The sequence below is a fragment of the Phyllostomus hastatus genome, unplaced genomic scaffold, assembly GCF_019186645.2.
Source record: "Phyllostomus hastatus isolate PE091 unplaced genomic scaffold, TTU_PhHast_1.1 phas_scaffold_1066, whole genome shotgun sequence".
Taxonomy (NCBI): Eukaryota; Metazoa; Chordata; class Mammalia; order Chiroptera; family Phyllostomidae; genus Phyllostomus; species Phyllostomus hastatus.
Genome location: NW_025334004.1, coordinates 27,475,866 through 27,500,328, shown reverse-complemented (window position 1 = coordinate 27,500,328; position 24,463 = coordinate 27,475,866). Strand labels below are relative to the sequence as shown.

The 24,463-nt window shown below is 39.8% G+C and overlaps 1 protein-coding gene across 4 annotated transcripts in view; it reads right to left on the bottom strand.

Moving 5' to 3' along the window:
* Positions 1-24,463, bottom strand: part of INPP5F (inositol polyphosphate-5-phosphatase F) — a 63,649-nt gene that overhangs the window by 3,278 nt on the left and 35,908 nt on the right. The window contains exons 4-19 of one of the 4 annotated variants that reach the window (XM_045854176.1): positions 24,158-24,286; positions 23,790-23,957; positions 23,635-23,691; positions 21,163-21,361; positions 20,457-20,636; positions 19,458-19,525; positions 14,732-14,856; positions 13,932-14,009; positions 12,905-13,025; positions 10,996-11,124; positions 9,287-9,404; positions 7,309-7,507; positions 2,869-2,940; positions 1,659-1,732; positions 1,123-1,251; positions 472-559 (exon numbers count right to left, since the gene is read on the bottom strand). In XM_045854176.1, the coding sequence (XP_045710132.1) occupies positions 472-559; positions 1,123-1,251; positions 1,659-1,732; positions 2,869-2,940; positions 7,309-7,507; positions 9,287-9,404; positions 10,996-11,124; positions 12,905-13,025; positions 13,932-14,009; positions 14,732-14,856; positions 19,458-19,525; positions 20,457-20,636; positions 21,163-21,361; positions 23,635-23,691; positions 23,790-23,957; positions 24,158-24,286 (1,934 nt within the window). Of the gene's footprint in view, positions 1-471; positions 560-1,122; positions 1,252-1,658; positions 1,733-2,868; positions 2,941-7,308; positions 7,508-9,286; positions 9,405-10,995; positions 11,125-12,904; positions 13,026-13,931; positions 14,010-14,731; positions 14,857-19,457; positions 19,526-20,456; positions 20,637-21,162; positions 21,362-23,634; positions 23,692-23,789; positions 23,958-24,157; positions 24,287-24,463 lie in introns of those variants that run through there. The other 3 variants (XM_045854177.1, XM_045854178.1, XM_045854179.1) reach the window with 3 other exon arrangements.

Below are 24,463 nucleotides of genomic sequence, written 5' to 3'. Positions count from 1 at the left end.
AAAGTTCTGGGACATTTAACACAACTAAATTTAGCAGTTTCTTTTTTGACATCCCTCATAACAGCTATAAATACAAAGAACTGTGCTACTGCCACAGGTATCTCGAATGTGAGACTCTTGGTCATGCAGAATCGCTGGTCATGAGACTCATAAAAATTACATTAAAAACTACAGAAATAATTCTATTAAAAAAAACTAGTGTTTAAAATATACTGGCTATTTTCTCTACAAAGTTATTTAAATTTGAGTGCCCCCCCCAGTATATTTTAAGAGTTTAAAAACATACCACATGTGGCCGTAATTTTAACCAAAAGTTTTACTTTTTGATCTACAGAGATGTGATACTTCCCTTTCTAAATACCAACTCATTACCATAATGTGATCCCAGACCTGTGCAAATACTTTTAAAGAAGAAAGACTTTGGATAGTAATGTGTTTAATCTTGAGAGAAAACCAAAGTGGCACACTCACCTCTCAAGTTTTTTCTCAATTATAGGTACATCTAATCCCATGGCTTGTTTGGTGATCTGCAGCATCTCTGCAATGCACTGAAGGGTATCTGAAACCCAAATATAATTGCTTGCCACTTGCACCAAAAACATACTAAAAAATAGCAGTTCTAACTCAGAATCCTAAATGAAATCTGTGATAGTCCAGTTAAATACACATTTATTTCCTTCAAATTATAGAAAACTGCTACTTACTTATTACTCCCCCACTTAATTCAGTAATCTAAAACCAACTTAACAGAAGAGTAAATAAAGAGCAAAGGAACCAGATGAACTGCAGTTAAGTGCTGGAAGCCAAGGTAATAGCTGTGAACAAGACAGACATGGTCCCTGACTACGATCCACTAGAGGCATATGTGATGGGAAAAGCCCAGCATCCACATGGCCACACACACACAGAATTCCCATTATAGATTCCCTTGCCCCAAACTATATCATCAGTTCAAATAATCTCCCTGCCTTGCTGAGAACAAAGTTGCTATTTCAAGGTCTCAAATCACAAAGCTATTTCTCTGGATCATTTAGCTGGTAATGGCACGTACCCCCGATTCCATGAGGGCTTATAAGAGCAGATAAAAAGTTATCACTCATTAATTTCATCTCTCTTCATTACCTTTCCCATCCTCTTCTGGATTGCGCATTACAGCTCTCAGAGTATGGAAATAGCCACTGGCTTCTTTGCATCTGTAGTGCAGTCGCATGCAGGAGAACTTTGGCTTACCAAAAAGTGTGGGTTCAGGACCTGAAGACCCAAATGAAGATATGTAAATCTTTCACATAACTTTTACTTTCTCCTAAATCTTCAAAGATATCTAGCACCTTTTTCTTCATAATCTAAAAGCACCCAAAATATAAGCTTATTGTGACAATTTGGTTTGATGAGACTATTCATCAAAACTCTTTTGCAGTCTCAAATATTTAAACTTTCTTGATCCCTGCGTTAATCTTCACAAGTAATAAAAAACAGTTAATAGATTATATCTGTCACTAATCTCTAAAGAACAGAAAGGAGTCCTAGAAAAACAGACTACTGGGAACACCCCTTTCCGGGTCTAGTAAGAGGTTCTACTGACTGCATAAATAGTCTGACCTACTCTTGGAACAAACAGCATTCGCTTTCTGTGACTTGGTTAGTATCTTAACATTTACCTATTTCTATTTTTTCCAGGTCTTCTAGACTTAGTCGTTGGTACTGGTTTACTTTATCAACTTCATCATCATAACTAGATAAAGGAAAAGGGATTAAAAAGAGGATTAAAATCAAAGGCATATTTGTCTTGTCAGCTGAGGTATAACAGTAGCAACTACTATGCAGTTAAAAATCTTCCACAGTGAAGGAGGGGTAACGGGACAACTGTAATAGCATAATCAATAAAATATATTAAAAAAAGAAAAAATCTTCCACAGTGCAATACCTACAGTTAAACAAATATTTTTAAAACTAGATGAAACCAGATTAACATATATATAGTTAATAGCTAAAGGAAAATCAGTTTATAGATCTTACATTACAGAAATCAATTCACAGGAAAATAATGTAAGTTTTATAAAAAGTTCTTACAAAACAAAACCCAACAAACCTAAACCTTAACCTAAAAGGAAGGCAGAAAGTACAGAGGTGCGTATACTGAAGCTCTGTATTTGTGAATAATAATAGCAGATGAATCACAACCTAATCAAGAAGGAAAAATCCATGTGATCAATGCCAACAGGGACCTGGACCAGTGACTAAAAAGAAAAAAGACAGTTCACACAAGGCTGAAAAGAAAGTAAATATTAGGGAAAGGCAAGGCTATGAGAAAGTACTTGTATTTTTGCTAGTGGCATTGTCTGGCAATAAACCACAAAAGTCTTATCACTCATTACTGTAACCGAGTGATATAACCAAAATGATAACCTCGTAGCCAAAGAGAAGTACATGTGTGCTCGTGTGTACACACACAAACACACTCGCAAAATGATGAGCACAAAGTAGCTGTCTGTATCATTCACAATAGTAAAAAAAAAAAGTTATTTCAATGCCTCACAACGGGGAAACATTTAACTAAGGCACAGTAGTAAAAACAATGATATATGGTCATTAACAATAAAAAAGTAGGCGGAAGACATCAAAACTCAGGAGATATATAGGAAATAATACTCAATGCTAAAGGAATATTACATAAACACATTGATACAACTATAACATAACATTTTCAAATTAATAAAAAGTCTGAGTGATGCAACAGTTATGTAAGGTCCAGCGGTTCAATGACATTTCTCAAAATACGTAACAAATCCAGACTCTTAATTTCCTAAAATGGACATTCACTCAGATATAAAAACAAAACCAAAAGCTCTGGATCAATAAGCAACTTACTAGGCGACGTAGTAGGCAGAGTTAGACAGCAGCAACAGCACGTCCACATCTCTGTGAGTGGCGTCAATGAGGCTGGACAAACACGACACACGTGGTTAAGTATTTTTATTCTCATCTACATTTTTGCCAAGCTTATTTTTATAGGAGAGCCACTTATCATAAAAGAGTGGGGGAGGGGAGGGAGAAATCAAATAATCAATGCATCCTACTTCTGAAATTAAATGTGTACAATCTATCCATTTGGAAACTTTTTAAAAAGAAAAAGGAATCCAGCTTGGGGAGGGTGGAAGGAAGACGGACCGGAGCTGCAGAGAGGTCCCTCCTCCGAGGGGTAGCCAAGAAGGAGGGAGGGAATGGAAATGCAGGGGAAATGGATAATGGGGGGCACGGGGGGGGGGGGATTTGGCCATAGTAAAGGGGGGAACTGGAAAAAAAATGTGACGTTCAGAAGGAAGAAATAGTCTAGATTATCTCACATGACCTACCCTTTGAAATGACACTGCACGTGAAGGGAATTTTTACGTTCATGTAGAATGCATCCCTTGAAAGAACTTTACATAAATATAACGTGCAAAAATGGAACCGAGCCCAAGCTACTTTGCCCTTTCCTCGTTACAGATTAATTTACTTGGCTTTTAAAGAACAGCAAACATTTCCTTATTCTATGTCCATTTTGCCATATTTACCTCCACTCTAAAATCAAGTATCAAAATAAAGTCTAAACCCTGGATGAGTGTTGATAAACCAAAAACTACAGTAAAATGCACATCTTTTAAAGATTACAAATAAGAGTCAAAGTATAAAATCTAAAAATAATCAACAGATTAAACACAGGGAGAATGTGACCTCAAATAGAATTTTTAATCTAATATTCACCCAATATTAAGAAATAGCCTTTCCAAACAAAAGGTGGAAATTAATATGCGTTCTTATATAAGTCTCCAAATTCCACTACAAGAGTGGATAATTCGGCCTCAGAATTCCATACCTATTTGCCAACACTTATCAAAATGCTACTGAAAAACCAAGGGAAAACTCATGTGTACACTGAATTTCAGTCACGTATTTAATCTGCGTCAGAATGAGGTCCTTGTCGGACCCATACTGCAGAGAAAATTTCACCGAAAGCTTAAACTGCAGTGTTTCACACCAGCAGCGCCTTGTTGCAGTGTAACCCCAACAGTCTTAGCCTACAATAACAAATTCCCAATTTTCAGCTAATGAAATGTACCCAGAAATACAACGAATGAGATAAGATGCGAGGACCCGATAGTACACCAATGGGTCCGAACTAGGGGCACTAACTAATCAGTCCATGGAGGGGAAAAAAAACCCCACAATTTCAAAGATCCCAGCAGCTCCCCCGTGAATGCAGAAAAGCACCGTAGGCTGTGATTCAGTTTTGCGCATCGATACCTACGTGCACTCTCAAAACTGTTGCTTGAGTCGAGCGATAAAAATCACCACGTCACAACACTGACATGAAAAATGCCGTACTGTCAACTAGGGTCGCCTAGTCCTAGTTCCCTAACTGGACATTAATATTTACATCAGCCAGACGTGATCCTCAGTGAGAAACATCAGGTCCTTTGAAAAAAGCACTTGGCACAGCACAGGCAGCCGCGGCAAACGCCAGCCCCCCCCCACCCGCAGTTCACCGGGGTCCGCAGCGGTGGACACTGGACCTCCCCACCCCCCCACACACACACAAACAGAAGGACTCCCCGCCCCACGAGGAAAGCCAGCAGCCCCCTCGGGGGCCGCGCCGCGCCCCTCCCCCCGCGCCCGCGGCTCCGAAGGCCGCTCTACTCGCCCTTGTTCTCCCACCACCCGGGCAGGCCCGCCTTCCACGCCGCGAGGACAAAACCGGACAGGACCACGTGCAGCCCAACCACTGCGACGACGGTCGCGTAAAAGCCACTGTCGTCAGGGGACATTAACAGGAGACTTTGGAAAAGGAGTAATTTACAAGAAAAATATAACCCCACGGGAACTTTAACCATAAGCCCTGCAAAAAGGAGAAAAATCTTAAAAGTTGTCGCCAGGCTACTGCCTTCAGGCTTAGGCTCGGTGGCTTTGCCCGCGGCACCGGCGGACCGCTGAGAGGCGGGCGGAGGCCTGTGGGAGCGCGGCATCTCGTCAGCCCGTCCGTCCGTCCGTCTGTACGCGAGTCCAAGCTCCGTCAGAGCCGCCGTAGCCTAGCTCCCCCGCCTGCGGCGAGCGCGGCACCCGCGGCACCCGCGGCAACTACGGCAACCGCGGCGTTGCCGCGCCAAGCCACGCCCAGGACTACGGCGCTTCTGCCCGCCCACTTCCGCCGCGGCAGGAGCCCAGCGCGCAAGTGCGGCCGGTCCCGGCCCGAGGGACCCCCAGGATCACAGACCCCAGCCCCAGGCAGGAGGGGCGCCGAGGTGGTCGCAGGTTCTGCACACCCCACCCGACCCTGCCGGAGTTCACAGGAGCCTTAGTGAAGGCCTCTGCCCACTGCTCGAGGGGACCCTGGCAGGTGGACTCTGTCCCCAAGACCGAGCATCTGTGTGTACCCTGCACGGTCCCTTGCCTGAGCGTTGCCGCCTCGCCGCTCCACTAAAACCGGTATTGGAGACGTGGTAATCGACAGTCCGTGTGGAAAATGCCCTGGGCAAAATAAAGAGTGGGCTTTGCGGAGATGCTGAAGGGCACTTGGGCAGTGCGCTGACTTCCCTTCCCACTTCAATTAGGATTCCTCCCCGCGCCCCGGTGCACCGCCGGGTGCTCAGAGCTTTTCTGCAGCAACTGGTGGCGCAAGCGAAAGGGCGCAGAGAGACTGGAGAGGTCTCAGCTGTACACGCCAGAGGCTGTCCATAGGGAAATGAGCCGAGCTGCGCTCAGCGTTGGAAGAGAAAAACAGGCCTGGGGCCGCGAGTGGGCACCAAGTATGCTCTGAGAGCAGAAACCAAGCAATCGGCCAGAGCCGTGCTGGACGGTTCCAGTTGGAGCGCTAGGAGGTTAAGAAAAAGGGGACAGCAGTCGTTCCTGCTGCCCAGCATAGGGCTATTTGTAAACTGCCTGCCATTAACTTCCTGCCAGATCTTTAAACAGGGTCGTGACCACAGTGGGGCTACCGAGGCACTAGTCTCTGGCAGTCAGCTTCAGACATGCACCGTTTCGGTCTTTTCCTATTTCACTTATCTCCAAAGTAGAAACAAAAATACTTCTCTAAGGAAGATGACATTGACAATCACGCCACCTTTAAAAAACTGAAGTGCAAAGTTAACACGCAAGCAAAATGCAGGCATGATACCTGCACTTATTTCTGAATGGGAATTAAAAGTATTACCCCCTTCTTTTGGTGCTGGATTAAGTTGGTCTGCTATTTAAAAAAAAAAAAAAACAAGGTACATGATTCAAAAAAATTTTTACCAAATGCTTATAAGAGCACAGAAATATTCTGCTAAATTATGTGTGAGGAAAACCCCATCTATTAAGAGTCAGCAAATTGCATCCATACTTATAGTATTGACTACAAAACAAAATAATTCATGAAATTATAAAGTCATAGTTTCCCTATGAACCTACAGTAAATAATTTAAAAATTCATTTTAATATATGTAAATGATACTTGCACATAATTGTTCTGTCTAGTTTGTTTTATGTCTCTTTTATTAAAAATACAATAAATGCAGCCCTGGCCATTGTGGCTCAGTTGGTTGGGCACTGTACTACAAAGTGAAGGGTTGCTAGTTTGATTCCCAGTCAGGGTGCATGCCTGGGTTGTGGGTTTGTCTGAGTTGGGGCACGTACCGGAGGCAACCAATCGATGTTTCTCTCTCACATAGATGTTTCTCTCCCTCTCTTTTCCCTTCCCCTCTGTCTAAAAATGAATAAATAAAACCTTTAAAAAATACAATAAATGGAAAATAAGGCAAAATCTAAATAGAACCTTTTATTCTTAGAGCTAAAATTATCTTAAATGTTTGTAATCCATAATAATGAAGATTGTAATTGGATGGTTTTGTTTTAAAAGGGAAGTTAAGCATTAGGTGGCCTATTTATTTTAAGAAAAGCCAGGACCACATTACAACCAACCAAAGTAGCACCACTGCACCTCTTGCTGAGTTATGTGCGTTAACACAATAAACCTCGATTCCTAGGAGGGAAACCGTGTAGCTGGCTGCTAACCACAGTTTTACAAGTGTCTTTTTTTAATGTCAAATATTACATTAAAATATTTATCATTACTGAGTTTTTTAGTGCCCCCTCAATCACGATCGAAGGCAAGAGCCTCGGTCAGCTTGCCTTAGTACCCGCCCTGTATTTGAAAACTGCCTTGCACCGTGCATCCATGCTCACCGCACACCATGCTCACAGCTTCATGGACAAGTTCTAGTGTTAATTTTGAAAACTTAGCAACATCAGAAAAATAAACACATTAGTTAACAGGACACCACTCCTACTCACCTGGGGTCACAGTCAATGAGGGCCCAGCCCCCGTGGAACTTCTCATTGTCAGGCAGCAGTAACTTCATGTAACTTTGTAAGAGCTGGCTAATAAGTTCCTGGTGACTTCTCTGATTTTCCTTATGCAAAGCTTCATGCTCTTTCTCCTTGTTAAATATGGAATAAAGATCTTCTGTCACTGGAATGCCTTGCATCAAGTCTAGAATAGAAAGTGTTAATATCTAACATCATCTTAGTTTACTAATACATTTTAATTTATTTTTTTAAAGATTTTTTGTTTGTTTTTAGAGAGAGGGAAAGGGAGGGAGAAAGAGAGGGAAAGAAACATCAGTGTGTGGTTGCCTCTCATGCGCCCGGCACTGGGAACCTGGCCCACAACCCAGGCATGTGCCCCAACAGGGAATTGAACCAGCAACCCCTTGCTTTGCAGGCCAGCACTCAATCCACTGAGCCACACCAGCCAGGGCTACTAATACATTTTTAAAAAACAAAAGAAAAGGGAGACTTAAAGCCATTAAACTCTTATAAGAAAACGTAAGTGTAAATCTTGGAGATCTTGGATTAGACATGTTTTGTTTCTTTTTTTTCTTAATAGGACACTAAAATCACAACAAAAGAAAAAATAGACAAACTGAACATCATTAAAATTAAAAACTATTATGTTTCAAAGGGAAATAAACATGATAGGGAAAAGACAACTCACAGAATGGGGAAGAATATTTACAAATCATATCTGATAAAAGACCTGTACCCAGAACATAAAGAATTCCTACAACTGAATAAAAAGACAAATGAAAAAAAAAGAAAGAAAAAGAAAAGACAAACGAGCCCATTTAAAAATGGGCAAAGAATCTGAATAGACAAGCTAACTTCTTCCTAGTGTGGCATGTGGCTCAAACTGTAACAAGTCATTATAATCCCATTTCCTGCAGTTGTCTGGGACGAAGCGACTGGAGGAGGCTTGTGGGAGACACCTGCCACCACCGGCCCTACAAGGGGAAGCAACAGCCCAGACTGCCGCCGGCCTCTCTGTCTCAACCTTGAAGAGATCCAGCTTGAGGATTAGGATGAAGCTGATGCTGTGGGTGGTAGAACTGAGACAGGGACAGAACCTGAGTCCTCAAGGATATAACTCAGTCCCTAGATCAACCAATAGAAGGAAGGCATCTTATTTTTCCTTCAATGAACTGCTAAAATCCAGTTTTCCCGTCAGCACATACCCTGTCTATGGCAAATGAACCAAATTTCTCTACATCAGACTTCTCAAATTACTAACTAGCCTAAATGTTTCATGAAGGATAAATATCAGGTTAAAAAATTGGATTTACAAAGCTTTTGGACACCATAGGATAAGGTGTTACATTTGGTTCTAATCCGGAACACTCTATATTTATTTTAATACTATAAGGTAGTATTGTAATGAAAATTAAACTTGAAGCATGCCACTGGGCAATCTACCCTCCATGCCCTTCTAAAAAACAACTAAGAATTGGTTAGGATCACCTCTAAACTAGATACCCTAAAATCCTGTTAAATCACACCAATGGGAAGAAAGGATGGTCTATTCGTCCACAGCAAGAACACACGATAAATGTCATGGAAAGAAAGAAAATCATCTCGTTGCATCTCTTAGACTTGAGTAACAGAAAAACAAATAGAACACGGAGTTTTCCACTGATAAGGTTTAGGGTCCCTTACTCCTTACTCCTGGAGTCCCGGCCCTGCCTTCTGTTACATGAACAGCAATCTGAAAAATATGTATGAAAATTGATGGTTTCTTGTGTGTTGCTCCAGCCTAAAAAATTTATCAAATCCTAATCTTCTAAAGTTTTGAATTAGATTCATTGAGTAAGATGATTAAAATAGAAGCACATTTAGAAGTATATTAGAAAACACATTAACTATATTAATAAAATTGGTTTCTAAAAAACAGAGGGATAAGAAATTTTAAAGAAAGAAAGGCTTTTACATTCCTTACCTATGACAGCTTGCCTATAAGCATCCTTAAATCGATTCAGGTAATACCTATTTGCTGAGTTAACACCATCTTTCATAACTCCTGCTAACTTCCTTTCTCCAGTCCTCGTAAAGTCACCCTGCCAAGGAAAAAGTCATTTTGACAATTTATTTAAACATAAGAATGTCCCCAAAGTAGATATGGGCTTTTAGTTCAAGACTGGAATTCTTTAGGCTTTTATAATTTCCAAATAATGTAGTTAAATTAAAATATTTACTAGTATTTGACTCTGACCCAAGCATGTCAAATAATTAAACACGCTATTTGTAGCAACAAATCTTCAGCTCGATAATGCTTTAAAGTAAAACCATTCTTTGCAATATGTATAATTTTGAGAATTTACAGGTCAAAACTTTTTCCCCTATAAGGGTGTCAGAGCAAGTCCTTAGAGAGGCATGACTTAAACTTAAGGCAAGGACAGCATAGTCCCTTTTCCCCCCACCCCAACCCCACTATTTCTGCCCAAGGCAATCGCAGAAACAGCCCCTGTCCCAACATTCACAATTTTGGAAGGAGATATTGCCAATTACTTAAGTCATTCACAGAAAATAGTAATTAAATCTATATCTATTACAGAAGAGAGACACATAAATGTGGAGTCCAAAGTTTAATGTCAAAGAAAAAAGTATTTATTTTTCCAGCTTTACTGAGATAACTGACAAGCAGCACTGTGTAAATTCAAGGTGTGCCACATGATCACTTGATATATGTATATATACTGTAAACTGATTACATTAAGGCTAGTTAATACATCTCTCACCTCACATAACTCCCGTGTGTGTGTGTTTGCGGGGAGAACATTTAAGATCTACTCTCTCAGGAAATTTCAATTCTATGATACATTATGTTAATGATTATTACCATGCAGTACATTTGATCCCCCAAATTTATGCAGTTTACCCCTTTTGAACATCTCCCAATTTTCCCCCAAATCTGGTAACCACCAATTCACTACTGTTTCCATAATGGCTATGCCAATTTACATTCCCACTGACAACGTATTGGCCAAAAAGTTCTTTTGTTTTTTCCAAACAATGAATGAACGGTTCTAGTGGTGCTTAGTTGTCTTTAAGTTCATTCAAAAGTTTTGTTAGACTGTATTATAACACCTTTCACATTATCATGCATTTAAAAAAACATCAAAATGGGTAAATTTGGGGGTAGCCATTTTAAATTTTAAAGATGGAAAAATTATGAACATTTTTGGCATATTATGCTTTATTATTTCAGGAAAAATAAAAATGCAACTGAAACACAAAAAAAGATTTGTGCAGTGTATGGAAGTGCTATGACTGAGTGAACATGTCAAAAGTGGTTTGCATGGCCCTGGCTGGTGTAGCTCAGTGGATTGAGCGCAGGCCTGTGAACCAAAGCATCGCCGGTTTGATTCCCAGTCAGGACACATGCCTGGGTTGCAGGCCATATCCCCAGTGGGGGCCACGTGAAAGACAACCACACATTGATATTTCTCTCTTTTTCCCTCCCTTCCCCTCTGTCTAAAAATAAAATCTTTTAAAATATATGACCCCCTGCCTTAGCCAAACTTTGCAGGACGAAGCCAACTCCCACCTGTAGCCCATATACCTTTCTCTTCAAAATAGACATGGTTTTAAACCACATCCCGTGTCCCACAGAACAGTGCACAAATGCTTGCTGCAGGTAAGACTTACCTTCAGCGCAGCGGTCCCAGCGTACTGCCTGCTAATGGAGTCGCCGTTGTTGGCCCACATTATCTGATAGATCCGGCTGCACTTCACCGGTAGTGGCTGCTCTGGGGGCATCACGCCTAATTTTTTCAGCTAAAATGAACACATCAGTGGATTAATGATACATGAACCAGGACACCATAGCATAAAATGTACACTACAGAAACAGGAATTGTGTTCATATACAATTTAGAACCCTTCAATAAAATAAAAGGTGTCTTCAGACTTTTTCAAAATAAAGTACCACTTGAGAAATAATTTTATGAATTGCTACAGGTGAAAAGTAGGAGATATTTATGGTGTTTTGGTGTGATTTTCAATGTTCACACTCATATTGTATTTTGTCTTTGTTTTAAACTTGCTTATGAAGTGACATTATCAAAAAGCACACTGAGGCCTGGCCAGTGGGACTCAGTTGCCTGGTCCTCATTCCGCAGAGTGAAGCGTCGCCAGTTCTGTTCTCCGCCAGGACACATGCCTGGATCGCAGCCTCCGTCCCCAGCTGGGGCGCATGCGAGAGGCAACTGATCAAAGTTTCTCCTGCATGTCGATGTCTCTCTCCTTCTCTTCCTCCCTTCCCCTCTCTCTAAAAATAAGTATTTTTTTTTTGAAAAGTGCATTGAAACAGCAATATTAATTAACAGTACCAGAGCACTGATTGCCCAATAAATATTAACTCTGTTCTAGGGCTAGGGTTCCAAGACATGTTTAAAATAATTATCTCATTTACTCCTCATAACAACCCTATGCAATCAATATGCTTATTACATTTTATTTATTTTATTTTATTTTATTTTATTTATTTTTTATTTTTTTTAGAAAACTTTAATCCTCATCCAAGGATGTGTTTATTGATTTTTTTTAGAGAGAGAGGGAGGAAGGGAGAGAGCAAGTGAGAGATAATCATCAGTATATGAGAGAGAAACATGGATCAGTTGCCTTCTGTACATGCCCCCAGCAGGGACTGAACTCACAGTCCAGCTATGTGCCCTGACCAGGAATCAAACCCACAACCTTTTAGTGTGCAGGACGACGCTCGAACCAAGTGAGCCACCTAGCCAGGACACTTGTTACTCCATTTTAAAGCTGAGGAGAGAGAAGTTGGGAGAGCTTAAGTTCTTCGCATGGGATCAGCACCTCATGTGTGGGAGGGCCAGGGCTTGGACTCGAAAGCCTGCCTGCTCCAATGAGACACTAAAAGGGACCGACTCATACCCTCAACGGAGAGTCACTGGGTTCCATAAAAAAAAAAAAACAACAACCTAGAAACTATGCTAGGAATTTCTACCTTGGGAATTGGTTACTCAGGTATCGGAGGCCCAGAAGATCTAAAGGGGGACACGGGTAGCAGACACAATGGCTACAGGAGGCAGGTGCCACCAACTGGGGCAGAAAGGCAAGAGGCTGGTCCTGCGGTGCCGAAGGAACCAACGGCCCCAGAGATGGCGCTGCTGACAGGAATATATCACAGATGAGGATGTGCGTCCCTCTTCCTCCTCGAGCCTCACAACCTTCTTTTAGTGCCTGCTACCGGCAGGGCCTGGCCCAGAGCTCGCCGGCCAAGCAGAAACGAAATGTACAAACTCCCAGCTCCAAGTACAGAAGGGAAGGTTCAGAAATGAGGGAAAAAGGTAAATGCCAATATAGTGCCACCCACTAAATTTTAAAATGTGGGCCTCACATTTTTGGAGTAAGTACCTAAGAAAATGCCACTTGATTCAAGGTATTTATAGTGAGACTGTGCCTTCCGGGTTTAATGCAATAAGGTTGTTTGTATGCCATAAAGGTCCTAAAGAACAAAGATTTTAGTTATTTGTTCACACTTGAAAAAAATTAAAAATGAGTATTTGCAATCCAACAGACTCCAAATTACCTGCTGCTCCATGACCACTCGGGCGATGGCAGCTTGGACCACGTTGGTGCGGTCCAGGCAGTCCATGCAATTGACGCGAAAAATCCCTTCTTGTTTGCATATTACGCCAGCTTGATCCACCCTTTTCAACAATAGTAGGGGATTATTTCACAATTCGTTTTTCAAAAACCACAATTCTTTACAGCATAACAACAAGAACAGTAGCACTGGTTATCAGTTTGCTTATGATAACCATTATGGGGCAGAAATTACTGAGTTCTTTGTAGACACTGTGAAGTTACACAACTCAATGAGAAAGATATTACTATCCCCATTTTGAAAAAAAAAATAAGGTGAAGAGTCACTTGCCTTATGTCACACAACTACTAAGCAGAGCTGACACAACCCCGTGTTATGCTTTTCTGCACATTTAAAGCCAAAAGGCACTTTAAAACACCATCCCGTCCCTCCTTTCGAATCCAAGTGGAAGCACGTCTCAACTAGCTGGAGCAGACTCATTTGCTCTGCCACCCAGTGAGGAGTCGTGCAACACGTCCTGCTCCTCTAACTTCTCGGGCCACCCGTGGCATGAAGCCTAATCGGAAGTTCTCTTCTGTCATTTACGGCAACTTCTTCTTCCTGCATCTCCCTCCTGTAGTCTGAGAAACACTGCTCTTCTCTGATCGTTTTACATGCCTGAAAATTGAGACCAAGTTCCTCTAAGCTTTCCTTCCATGTTAGGGGTGGCAAGAAAGGAGAAAGAGAAAATTAAGACTCTGAGGCATTAGAAAGAGTTAAAGAATAGTCATCGGGCGTTCCACTCCACTTTGCCCAACTCACACCTCTCCCTTGTCTGAGCTAACAATGCCTATTGACTAACACTCTCTTAAAAAGCAGCACAGGAACTGGGAAGCAATACAAGAAAAACAAAAATGCTTTCTCAGCTTGCTGCTATTATTGTGATACTTACTGGTACTAAACAAATAGCCATGATTTCACAGGGCAGGAGTTTGTCAAACTGACCTCTGATGAAATAAGAAATACGTACCAACACCACTTCATATCAAGAATAATGTCATAAATGGCATCTGTCAGCGTTTGCACATTCTCGAACTTCATTCCTCGGCTGAAATGCAAGCCAAAAGAAAGAAAAAAATCTTTAATAATAGTTTAAAGAAAATTATTACTATTAGTACACGAGGTTAACACTGTTCTAAATAGGCAATCATAGAAATGTTTATGGCTAATCTGCATTGTGGAAGAAAATACACTTAATACACTAAAACATAAAGATATCAAAAGCTTCTCCTCCACCAAATTTTCAATAGTTAGGTAAATAAACCCTCATTAGAGCAGGGATCATGACAAAAAAAAAAACAAACCTAACTTTCAGAATACATAATGGTTCACTAATTGCTGATTTCCTAGAGCAAATTCTAGTGGGGTTTGTCCGAAGGGAAAGAAGTGTCACTCACAGAGCATAAAAATGGGCCAGCAGGATGATTTTCCTTAAGCAAGGGCACTCTATTACTTCTGCCAGGCTCAGACTCAAGCAGAAAAGTAAAACTCCGGAAATTCTTTAATTAAATGAGAAAAGGAAAAATGGAACTCTAGGTCTCCAAGTTATTTTGGAACAGAAAGAGTATAAATATTTCAGGAACAATTAAGTTAAAACTTTAGCCAAAAAAAAAATCCATGTGAAATTTAAGCAAAGTAAACAAATGATACTCCTTCCCTTTCCAACGAGAAGAAATGTTTCTTCCCAATAAAGAGAAACTTAGGTTCCTGTGACAGCATGTCCCACAGCCACTGGAACCGATCAGAACTCGTTTTCGGAAGCCATCTTACCAGTGCTCGTGGAAGTCAAAAGACACGTAAGTAAGCTGTGCGTTGTTGAAGAGCAGCACCTGCTTCAGGTAAGCATCCCCAATAATCTTCTCCCTTCCCGCCTGGTCTACCAAGTTAATAATAACCTATGAGAGTGAGGGGGGAAATCAGTTTAATCAGATGTTAGAATCATAATGTGATTCATTTGGATTATGTTTTAGAAATATTTTATAGCTACTCTTAGAAAGCAGATAAACCCCTCAAGCATCAATATTTTCCTATAAAATCAGATTTTTGTTTGTTACATCTAGTTTTGTAAGAACTGCTTATATCAATGACATTAATGGCTTTTTTATACATTATACATCTGAAGTAACCAACTGGAATACATAATGAAAACAAGGTCCTTTTAACAGCAAATCTTTAAAATATCTAGGCAAATCACTTTTAAAGGACATACACAAGCCCCACATATTGGACACTATATAACTTTGCCTAAATACATAAAACAAAACCTGAGTACTGAAGAGACACACCATGGTGCTAGATGGCAACACTGTAAAGATGTCAGGTCTCCCCAGATTAATCTACATACCGAACAATCCCAATTAAAAATCAATCAGGATTTTTCTATGGACTTGACAAGTTAATTCTAGTTCATCTGGAACAGTAAATATGTGAAAAGAATTTGAAAGCTAATAATAATAAAAGAAGACTTTGTCCCATTGAAGAGCAAAACACACTCTAAATCTATAGCAATTAAAACTGCGGTGCTAGGGCAGAAGTGAGTGACTCAGCAGAACAGGACAGGTGGCCTAGCAACAGGCCTATGCACGTTGAGAAATCTAAGATATAATAACCATATCCTTCTGAAAAATATGGGTTATTCCATAAATGGAACAGGATAATTATCTGCATAGGGAGGAAAAATTTACTTTAGCTCCTTACATCCCGTTATACACGAAATAAATTTTAGATGCATTAAGGACCTAAATATTTTTTCTTCAAGTTATAAAAAAAGCTAGAACAAAATTTGGGATGACGTTTCCATAATGTAAGATGGAACATAACTTTCTAAGCATAAGATAAACAGAAGGCATAAAGGAAAAGATGAACAAATGTGACAACATAAAAATTTAAAGCCTCTGTGTAACAAATGACAAAGATCAAAAAACAGAAACAAACAAAGAGAACCACCTAGGGAAACATACCTGTAACATGAAAACCAATAATATAAAATCAGTAAGAAAAAAATGGGTAAAGGATACAGAGGATATTCACAGGACATAACACACAAATGGGCAATAAACACGAGACTACAACTTGTTAATACTCAGAGAAATACAAATTTTAAAACAGAAATCTAGTTTCACCTATACACAGGCAAAAACTGAATGCTAAATACAGACAGCACTGGTGACTATATGGGACACGGGCGCTGGCTGCCGTTCTGCTGAGCGTGTGAACTGGTGTGACCTTGTGGGGAGCAACAGAGTGACACGTACCAACTTTGTACACACGGACAGTTTGACCCAGCCATTTCACTTCTAGAATTTATTCTACAGAGCATACAGAATACGTAAAAGGTGTCTTCTGGATAATTTTTTTAAGAGCAAAAAACTATATCCGAAAGGCCCCCAAATGGAGAAGTGGTTCAACAGTCACGAGGTACTAAGTGGAAACAGCTGCAGAACAGTGTACGTGGGGTGGCCCTCTTCTGCCCTAAATTTTGAAGGTGTATATGTGCATGTGTCAAGGTGTGTTTTGCTGCAAATGACAAATCACTGACTCAAATCTCAGAACAAAAAGTCTGGCGGTTGCATGATTCCAAAATTGCTTCATTCAGTGGCTGTTCATGCCCGTTCTTTCCATCTACTTGTTCTGCCGTCCCCAGCAAATTGGTTAATCCTCAGGCTGGTTCCTTTGTGGGCTTGATGTAACTACGGCAGCGCCACAACAAATCCGGACACAGCAACCACAGGATTGCTGTTCCTGTGTCTCTTTAGCAGAGCAGGAAATCTTGCCCAGCAGGCTCCCAGCAGACCTGCCCTCACGTCTGCCCCCACTGCCAGTGGACAGACACAGGCCCGCGGGGTGCCATCGTGTCATACCCACCAAGGTCCCACCTCCCAGAGAGCAACTACCCAGGGAGCAGGGTGGATAAGCAGACATGGTTGGGGTGCTGCAAGGAATGAGGAGGTCCTCTCGACATGCATTCCTGTAAGACTGATGTGCACAAACAGGCCTTGAAAGTCAACAGGGAGCAGGAACGAGGGTGGTGAAGAATTTATTCCTTCTGCCTCCCTTACACACCTCAGTGTTGCTTCAATTTTTCTGATTATGTGTGGCATGTAAATTGTGGTTTATTCTGTAATACCGCTTATAACTACACATATTGCTAATATGTGAATTTACTCACATTGTAAAAACTGAAACGTGGATAAAGGTTGAATCCTTCTGACCACGGCCCAGTTCCACAGCTTTCCCTGGAGGTACCTCCCATTAACAGTTTGGTGTGTACCCTTTCAGGCCACATAAATGCATTTCTACATAAACAAGCATGCCACGTATGTGTAAGAACACTCATATATGGAAGAGAAGTACATATATATGAATGACATGATTCTGGTTTGGGGATTTTTTAAGAAGCAACATACCATATGCTATTACACAATTTTCTTTTCTCACTCCAGGCTGGATGTGATTTTAAGATCTTTCCATGTTACTAGCATGGAGATACATCTTATCACGGTTAAGCATTAGTATTCAATACTTCACATGTGCTGTACTTTATCCACTGACCTCCTGATGAACAATTAGGTTGTTTTTATACTCCAATGAATGTTCTTATGCATGCCTCCTTGATTGAACACATATTTCTCTCAGGGAGATTTTAAAAATTTTGTATTAGCATTCCAGTTGTCCCACATCCTTGACAAAACCTGTTATTTCCCATCTTTATTTTAGCCATTCTGGTGTGTGTATGGTGGTTTTAGTTTGTATTTCCTGATGATTAATGAAGTGGAGCACCTTTTATGCGTTTAATGGCCTTGTGGATATCTCCTCTTATGAAGAGTCTGTTCAAGTCTTTTGTCCAGTTTTCTTTTGGATTGTACACCTTTTTTCATGGGTTTATAGGGGGGTTTTATATACTCTAGATAGTATACTCCCACTTTGAAAATTGCATTTCCATTCTCTTAACGCTGCCTTTTAATAATCAAAAGATATTTTAGTGCCCTGGCTGATGGTGGCTCAGTGGATTGAGCGCTGGTCTGAGAACCAAAGGGTTGTTGGTTCGATTCCCAGTCAGGGCACATGCCTGGGTTTTAGGCCAGGTCCCCAGTGGGGGGCACACAAGAGGCAACCACACACTGATGTTTCTCTCCCTCTCTTTCTCCCTCCCTTCACTTCTGTCTAAAAATAAATACTTAAAAAACAAAAGATATTTTAGTAAAGTCAAATTTATCAATTTTTCATTCTAGTTGGTGCTTTTAAAGTCTTATTTCATTTCAATAAAGGTTTAATAGATAATATTTATAACATTTGTAATAGTATTTAATACTTATGATAAAGTTTCAAGGAAAACTCTAATAAAAATTAAAAATTTAGTAAGGTCAATTTTATCAATTTTTTTCATTATGGCTAGTGCTTTTCAATTCCAGTTTAACACCCAAGGTCAAAAAGATATTCTATATTTTGCTCTAAAAGGTTTTTGTTTAACTTCACACATTTAAATCCATATCCATCTAGAACTGATATTTGTTTATGGTATGTAGGATAGGTATGAGAAGCAAATTTACTGGGTTAACAACAGAGCATATTTTATTGTTCTTGATAATACCATTCAAAATGGCTGCACCAACAACCTATCCTCCCTCCGGCAATGTGCGCGAGTCTCGTTTCCCCACATAGCTGCCTCCGTCTCTTATTATCAAACTTTATAGTGTTTTTCAGTCTTGGAGTTTGGTTTTCATTTCCCTGCTAGGGCTTTCTTTGGGACTGCACAAAACTTATATATTAATTTTAGAAGAACTGAAATCTATACAATTTTAGGTCTTTCCTTCTAGGATCATGGTATTTTCTCTCCACTTATTCAGATGTTTTTGTGTGTTCTTCTTCAATAATTCTCCCCACCCCCACCACATCTTTCTTGTACATTTATTAGATTTTAGGTAATTACTTCCTATTTTATTTTTACTGCTGTTGGAAAAATACATTCCATGGCATTACACATTCTGACTGGTCGGAACTAATGGATAAGTTACTGACTGTTGTAGCTCAATCTTGTATCTGAAATCTGGTCATCTTATTGAACTTATATTTCACCTAACAGTTCATCTAATTTTGGTTTAAATGACCACATTCCTAGATGAACGCATGAATATATGAGAAAAGTAGGCAGAGAAAAAAGATACTGAAAGATACATATCAAATTGTTTTCTCCAGGAGGCAGAACAACATGGGTAGTAATGAAAAATGCTTTTTATTTCTTACTCTACATAACTTTTAAATCATCCTAATTGATAGTAGACTAATTTTTTATCTAAAAATGGCCTAAAATAGCTGACAATATTTCTGAAAAAATATCAAGAATACTCTTAGCTTATATGCGCTCTCTAATTTCATGACAAATGCCATGTTGCTTAATTATGAATAGTACATTGTTATTTTCATGAAATTTAAAGAAACAGATACACAACCATTTCTAAATATGAAGAAATATTTACTACTACAGATCAAAGCCCACCTGTTTTTTGTAAATTTTCAGTTGTTCTTCGAAGTGGGCACAGAAATAGGGAACAGTTTCCTTTTCACCTACAAAGAAGTGATACAAAATCTATTTTTCCTTCACATGTTTAAGACAAAAATTAGTGTCTATTCCATCTTTACTTTTGTTTTTAAATAATTTACTGACAGCCCAAATGTTACTAGGATTTTCTAAAACCATATTTTAAAATGAAATACTAAGCCAAAGATTTCTGATTTGGTTTTTTCCAATTAAACTAAATCAAAACATAAGTTATAAATTGTGAAATTAGATTATTTGCATTACCAGCTTACTTGTCAGAAAAAGTTTCATGTGGTTTATAATAAAAGAGTAAAAACTCATCTAAATCAAGGATATTAAGACTGAGGTTTTACCAAATTCTCAGGAATACAAACTAAGTTTTAAGAGAAAAATATTATGTAAACAATTTAAAAAATTAACCTCATTCAGTAATATAATTAGATTGGCATGACCTAGCTATTCTAGCTAAAATATTGAAAGAATATTAAAAACATTGAAAGAATATTAAAATAGCTAAATTTAAAATATTGAAAGAAATTAAATACTCAGTAATTAAAACAACAATAATAACAAACATTTCACAGTGAGACATTTGAATAAAAAGCGTCTTGTAGATGCCATGTTAAGATATTTCCCACTTCTATAAATAGTGGCTTCCTTTGCCCTTTTCTAAAATTAAACATCCAATAAAGTATTCTTCAAAGAAACAATACTTTAAAATTTGAAATAAGCTGTTTTGCTCTATTGTTGGGGAATTTTTTATTGTTAAATTACTTAAATTGTCAACAACCATTATTATTGTGTTTACATCACTTTCCACTAAATTTCGTGCTATATGAGTTATTGTTTTGAACGAAACATCTGGCAATGCAAAGCCAAATCTGCAAAGTATCTAATATTTTTAAAAATACTCTGTCTGAAACCATCATTTGCAAACTAAATGATTGACATGCTCACTCTTGTCCAGCCGAGGTCTCGGGTTGTATCGATACCCAACCTGGCTCCAAAAGACGGGCACGGAGCCTCGTGTCTGAACAAACGACAAGGTGTGATTATGAACGTGAATTAGCTGTTCAGTCTCCACGTAATTTGCAACATTTCCATTTTTATCCACGCCTCTTCGTTTATAGCGCATTCCTAAAAAAAATTAAAACAGAAAACAGCAACATTTTTTAAAAATATAGTCTGACTAGATTATGCTTCTTAACCAAGTCCCTTTTTCAGGATAGCCTTGGGGATCTAATATGCAACTGTCAGGCAGAACTGTATCAATTTACCCCAAATCACAACTGCATGCATCATCGTTTTTTACAGTTGAAGCTAAGATAGCGGCTGTGCACTGAAAGATAAGAATTTTCTCACAGGTGCTAGCAGTCAAGAAGGATTTATTACTGTGATCCAGCCCGTCAGTGGGAACAATGATATTTTAGAACATCCCAAGTGACTTTCTTCTTTCTAAATATATCTCCTTTCTTTCTCCTTTTGCTAACTCTCCCCCATTCGCCTTTCTCCAATAATATGCTCCCAATCACATCAGAGTCACGGAGCACTTTGAAACCAACTGTGTTTCCAAATTCATACCGTCATCAGCATTTCAGCACCCCCACAGATTTTCCATTCTTGCCTGGATTTGATTTGCGCACTATTACCACCCTGCACGCACCTGCTCTGTGCCGACTGCGGCGGGAAATGAGAGCCACTAGAAATCGTGGGTGAATGTCATCTACACAGGTGGACTCCTGAGGTGGGGTCTCTGGGCTGCTTTTCTCATCGTCAGATGATTCATTATAATTAACCACAAGTTCTTCGATCTGCACAAAACCTTGGATAATGGGGATGACCCAGAAGTCCACATCTGGCGTCTGGAAACGAAAGGAGCATCATGTTGTTTCTATGCTACACAGCACTGCTACTTTCTTAAACCCAAACAGTAGCTAGAATATATTTACCAGTTTCTTAGAAGCAGAAACCTTCCATTCTTTAATCACATTCTCCACTTCCTGGAGAACACTAAGGAATGGAGGGAAGAAGGGGAGCTGAGAGCCTTTCCTTTTTTTATAAGGATTATTGGAGAAAGAGCCGCCTGACAGGGACCAGAGCATAGAAGCCAGCCAGCCAGAGTACAAATTCAAGTTCCATCGCTTACTAGCTCAACCAGGTGAATCACTGCACCTCATCAATGCCTGGACTTTCCGCTTTGAAAAACCGGAAAAACTACTACCCCACAATGTGGTTGTTGTGAAGATTAAATGAGTAAAATGTAAACAGTGTTTGGCATAGTGACTGCTCATAGTAACCATTTAACAAATGTAGAGATTATGATTATACCTGTTGGAACAGAAAAACTAAACTTAAAGACTGCTTTTCAATTTCCAATTGTATTGTGCCTTTAATAAAACACAACCAGCTCTGATCACTTTCTTATGAGAACACAGAGGTCTACTCTGTTTTCCTGTACAGAAAAAAACGTGCTTTGCCAAGCAAAAAGTAGTAAATAAACCCCCAAAATTCCTTTCCATAAATATCTTACTTTAAAATGCCATCTAACATAATTAGGACAGTATTAAATAAAGTTAGAGATTTCCTCTTCTATGTCGTTCGGACTGGAATACTCACATTCCTCAACTGACTGTATACCGGGACACTACAGAATAAAAAGCTCTTCGGAGAGTGGTTCTTAGTCCCCCCTTCTCCCCTACCTCCACAACGCTACCTAGCCTTAATCTTAGCACCAACTCCCAATCCACCTCCTCCTCCGTGGCCACACCTCCAGGCCCCAGCTCACAGCTGTGATTTACAGAGCCTGCAGACGGACCCTTACGGAGGTGCTGGAGAATAATGAGGGGTCTGCCCACATTCATTATTCTTATCACCATTCCCCTCATTTGTATTTTTTTTCTTTGAGCAATAAATGCAAAACTCTTGACCGGAACAGAGAAGTGTATGTTGCCAAATGCCTCCTTTATTGCAAGTCATCAGTTTTAATGGTAATGTAAAAACTCTGCAAAACACAGAACTCAGTATGTCAGCCAACGGGACAAATACTCATCACGGATACTTTTCTTGCTCATCCCCTGTCACAGAGCTTTGGTGGTCATAGTTCCGGCATCAAGAAGAGAGCTGAGAACATTTTCACGCCTCATTCTCGACAGAGACGTGATAGGTATCTAGTGGTAGGCGTCCCTAGATGATCAAAATCATTTATACTAATCTTCACCAAGGCAGACAAATAGAAGAAAAAAGTTTGAAATTTTTGAAAGGTTAAGAGAAAGATAATATATGACTCTAATCACCTATTTGCCCACTTTGTATCTAAAACAATAACTGGCACCCAGTAGGCCTTCCACAAACACTTGTTGATGGACTGAGTAAATGGATTAACTGCCCGTGGACAGTCATAATTCTCCAATGTGTGTGACAGAGTAAAGGAAGAAAGTGATCACAAATCAGAAGGAATCTCACGCAATACCCTCATCATACTCCCCATCTTTCCTGATTCAAACACTGGCAGCACTGGAATGTCCTTGGAGATTTGTCTACTGCGATTCCCAGATGAGGAAACAGGAAAGCTAAATGACTTGGTATTATTCAAGGACAACTGGGCTTCAACATTTCCAATGGGTAAACAAAATACTTCTTTTATAGGAACCCTGAGGACATCAGTGCCCCAGCCTTAAATTACTACTATCCCATGGGAACCTGCTAAAAAGATAGGCCTGTGGCTACATGGTAGAACTGCGAACCGCCTTAAAAATACCAAATGCCTTGGTTTTCCCTAGCTAAACGATCCCCATTCTATAGGGGAAAACATCACAGTGAGATTTTAAATTTATTTTATTTTTAAGGGTTTTTTTAAATTTTTTTATTTATTTATTTTTAGAAAGGGAAGAGAGAGAGAGAGAGAGAGAGAGAGAGAGAGAGAGAGGAACATCAATGTGCGGTTGCTGGGGGTTATGGCCTGCAACCCAAGCATGTACCCTGGCTGGGAATCGAACCTGGGACACTTTGGTTCCCAGCCCGCGCTCAATCCACTGAGCTACGCCAGCCAGGGCAGATTTTAAATTTATTTTAATACAGCTTTAAAATATTTGCTTAACTATGACAATCTTGGAATATTTTAGAAACAACTACTCACACCAATCTCAGTAAGATCTTGTATCATATATTTATTCCAAAAAAATCGGTCATCGACCTGGAAAAGGTAGAGAGTAAACAGTTCAGAAACCTGTTGTTTCAGTTTTCCTATAAAGCCAAATGAATCCATAAATTGCTCTGAACCGTGACAGGTACCTTCTGCCAGAGGGGCCGAGGGTCCCCCTCCCCAGTGCTTTGCCTCTGCACTGAATTGGTCAAGTCATAGGTCAAGCTGTAATAGAAGGATTCCGAGTCCATGAACATCTTCAGCAACTCCTCGAGTAATCTCCTTTCCAACTTCTCCTTTTCTTTACTTTCCTTAACCTGTAAAAAGTGAATCTACTGTCACTGCAGGAATTAAATGGAAAGCATTATGTGGATAACACACACCTTCCTAAGGACATGCACAGACAGTGCTGAAATATGACGAGTGGTTTGAAACTAAGTTTACTGGCAAGAAAACTACTCCTCAGTTTAAAACTAATCAAAAAGTAATCCCAAGCTCATATCCATTAAACTCTTACTTTCTTTTTATTAGGAGCAGACACATTGGATTTAATATGCGTAAAGGTCTTCAGAAGAAACTTTGAGTCATCAGGAGACGGCATGATCTTCTCGGGTTTGTTAAGTCCAAAATGATGCTTCTTGCAGAGCTAGATAATTAGGGGGAGAGAAAGAATTTGTTACTATTCATATCTGCTTGTTAAATGTTCAAGTATGTGCAGAAGTGGATGCCACGGCTCATGCACTGTAGTTGAAAGTAAACCCTGAGAGTTACAAAAATGACCAAGTAAGTAGACAACTGATACCAGGAAACACAGGTGTGCTTC